General features: G+C 63.1%; 1 protein-coding gene across 1 annotated transcript in view; it reads left to right on the top strand.

Moving 5' to 3' along the window:
- The window catches only part of LOC100547657 (cadherin EGF LAG seven-pass G-type receptor 2), a gene marked incomplete at both ends in the record, with an annotated part of 9,286 nt that overhangs the window by 4,245 nt on the left and 2,541 nt on the right, over positions 1–2,500 (top strand). The window contains 3 exon segments of the mRNA XM_031557547.1: positions 727–888; positions 891–1,370; positions 2,308–2,500. The exon segment at positions 2,308–2,500 is cut by the window's right edge and continues 2 nt beyond it. Coding sequence (XP_031413407.1) covers positions 727–888; positions 891–1,370; positions 2,308–2,500 — 835 coding nt within the window.

The raw sequence follows: 2,500 nt of genomic DNA, 5'->3' as shown, positions 1-2,500 counted from the left end.
CCACCGCCATGGCAACGCCCCCCCCAGCCCCTGGCCACCACCACCAGCCATCACCCGTCACCACCCCCTGAGCCTCCTTCCCCCGTCTGTGGTCCCTGGGCTGTCCCCGTGCTCTCTCCGTCCATCTGTCCTCCAACGACTCTCTTCCCATCCTCCATCTGTCTGTCTGTCCCTCTGCCACTCGGCAAGGAGGAGGAATTGCAGGCACTGACCCCATAGCGGGACCAGCTGGGTTGGCATTGAGTGGCCATCAGGAGCCACCGTGGTGACTGTGAGTTGGGTGGTCACCCCACCGCCCTCTGTTAGGTGCCACCGTGGTGACCACGACAAGCTGGGTGTTCACCCCATGACCACGGCCACCAGAAGTCACCATGGTGACCACGACAAGCTGGGTGTTCACCCCGTGCCCATCATCATCAGGTGCCACTGCGGTTACCGTGGCAAGTTGGATTCTCACCCGATGGCTGTGATCATCAAGTGCCACCATGGCGACCACAAATTGGCCGCTCACCCCATGACCACAACCATCAGAGGTCACCATGGTGACCACGACACGCTGGGTGCTCACCCCACAGCCATCATCATCAAGTGCCACCATGGTGACCACGACACACTGGGTGCTCACCCCACAGCCATCATCATCAAATGCCACCACGGTGACCACGGGTTGGGCGCTCACCCCGCCGGGTGCCACCGTGTTGACCACAACCATCATCCTGCCCACAGACGGAGTCCACAGCGCCACGGCGCAGTGCACGCTGCGGGTGACGGTGATCACGGATGAGATGCTGAGCAACAGCATCACGCTGCGCCTGGCCGACATGTCCCAGGAGCGCTTCCTCTCTCCCCTGCTCAGCCTCTTCCTGGAGGGGGTGGCGGCGGTGCTGGCCGCCCCCGGCACCGCGTGGTCCTCTTCAACATCCAGACAGACACGGACGTGGCGGCCGCGCGCATCCTCAACGTCAGCCTGTCGGTGCGGCTGCCGGCCTCGGCGCGCGGCGCCCGCTTCTTCTCCTCGGAGGAGCTGCAGGAGCGGCTCTACCTGAACCGCTCGCTGCTGGCCGCCATCTCCGCACAGCGCGTGCTGCCCTTCGACGACAACATCTGCCTGCGTGAGCCCTGCGAGAACTACATGCGCTGCGTCTCCGTCCTCAAGTTCGACAGCTCCGCTCCCTTCCTGGCCTCTGACACCGTCCTCTTTCGGCCCATCCATCCCGTCACCGGCCTGCGCTGCCGCTGCCCGCCCGGCTTCACCGGTGACTACTGCGAGACGGAGGTGGACCTCTGCTTCTCCAGCCCCTGCGGCAGCAATGGCCGCTGCCGGAGCCACGAGGGTGGCTACACCTGCGAGTGCCACGAGGACTTCACTGGTGAGAGCCCTCTGTCATCCCCCGTCATCCGTCCATCCCGCTTCATCCATCCCCTCATCATCCACCCATCCCCTCATCATCCGTCCATCCCCTCATCATCCGTCCATCCCCTCATCATCCGTCCATCCCCTCATCATCCGTCCATCCCCTCATCATCCACCCATCCCCTCAACATCCACCCATCCCCTCAACATCCATCCATCCCCTCAACATCCATCCATCTTCTCAACATCCATCCATCTTCTCAACATCCATCCCCCATCACTCTTCCATCCCCCATCACTCTCCGTCCCCCATCACTCTTCCATCCTCTATCACTTTTCCATTCCCCATTATCCCCCCATCATCCATCCATACCCCCAAATCCATCCCCCCCAGATCTTCCAATCCACCAACATACATCTCTCATCCCCCAAGTCCATCCCCCCAGCATCCATTTCCAACATCCCTCTTCCATCATGGTCCCTTCCTTGTCTCCACCATCCCCTCTGCTCCCTCCATTCCACTGCATTCCTCACAGAACATCCCTGAGGAGGGGTACCTCAGGGGGGGAGGCATGCATGAGGGACACCCATGGGACACTTGGGGACACACAAGGGGTACTTCTGGGACATGCAGAGGACATGCAGAGGATACTCTGCCACCACTGCACGTTCATCTGCTCCCCTCCCTGTGTGGCTTTGGGGGGGGGCACTGTGATCACTGTGGGAGTGGTGGCACCAAGGACACCCTCAGGGACCCCAGGGTGGGGGGGACCAGCTGTCTAGGGGGCAATGGGGGGGTTGTCTCAGTCGCCATGGTGACAGGAGGTGGTTGCCACGGCGACGGAGCTGGGGATAAGCGGGGTTTGGAGATGCTCTGTGGGGGGGGACCCCAGGACTGGGGATGGAGGGACGCCCCAGTGCTGGGGGTCATCACCAGGGTGCCTCCCCTGCAGGGGAGCACTGCGAGCTCAGCACCCGCCGTGGCCGCTGTGCACCGGGGGTCTGCCGCAATGGGGGCACCTGCGTCAACCTGCTGGTCGGGGGGTTCCGCTGCGAGTGCCCCCCCGGGCACTACGAGAAGCCTTTCTGCGCCATGAGCACCCGCAGCTTCCCCCCGCGATCCTTCATCACCTTCCGGGGCCTCCG

The sequence above is a fragment of the Meleagris gallopavo genome, unplaced genomic scaffold, assembly GCF_000146605.3.
Source record: "Meleagris gallopavo isolate NT-WF06-2002-E0010 breed Aviagen turkey brand Nicholas breeding stock unplaced genomic scaffold, Turkey_5.1 ChrUn_random_7180001854197, whole genome shotgun sequence".
NCBI lineage: Eukaryota > Metazoa > Chordata > Aves > Galliformes > Phasianidae > Meleagris > Meleagris gallopavo.
This window is presented reverse-complemented; position numbering and strand designations above follow the sequence as displayed.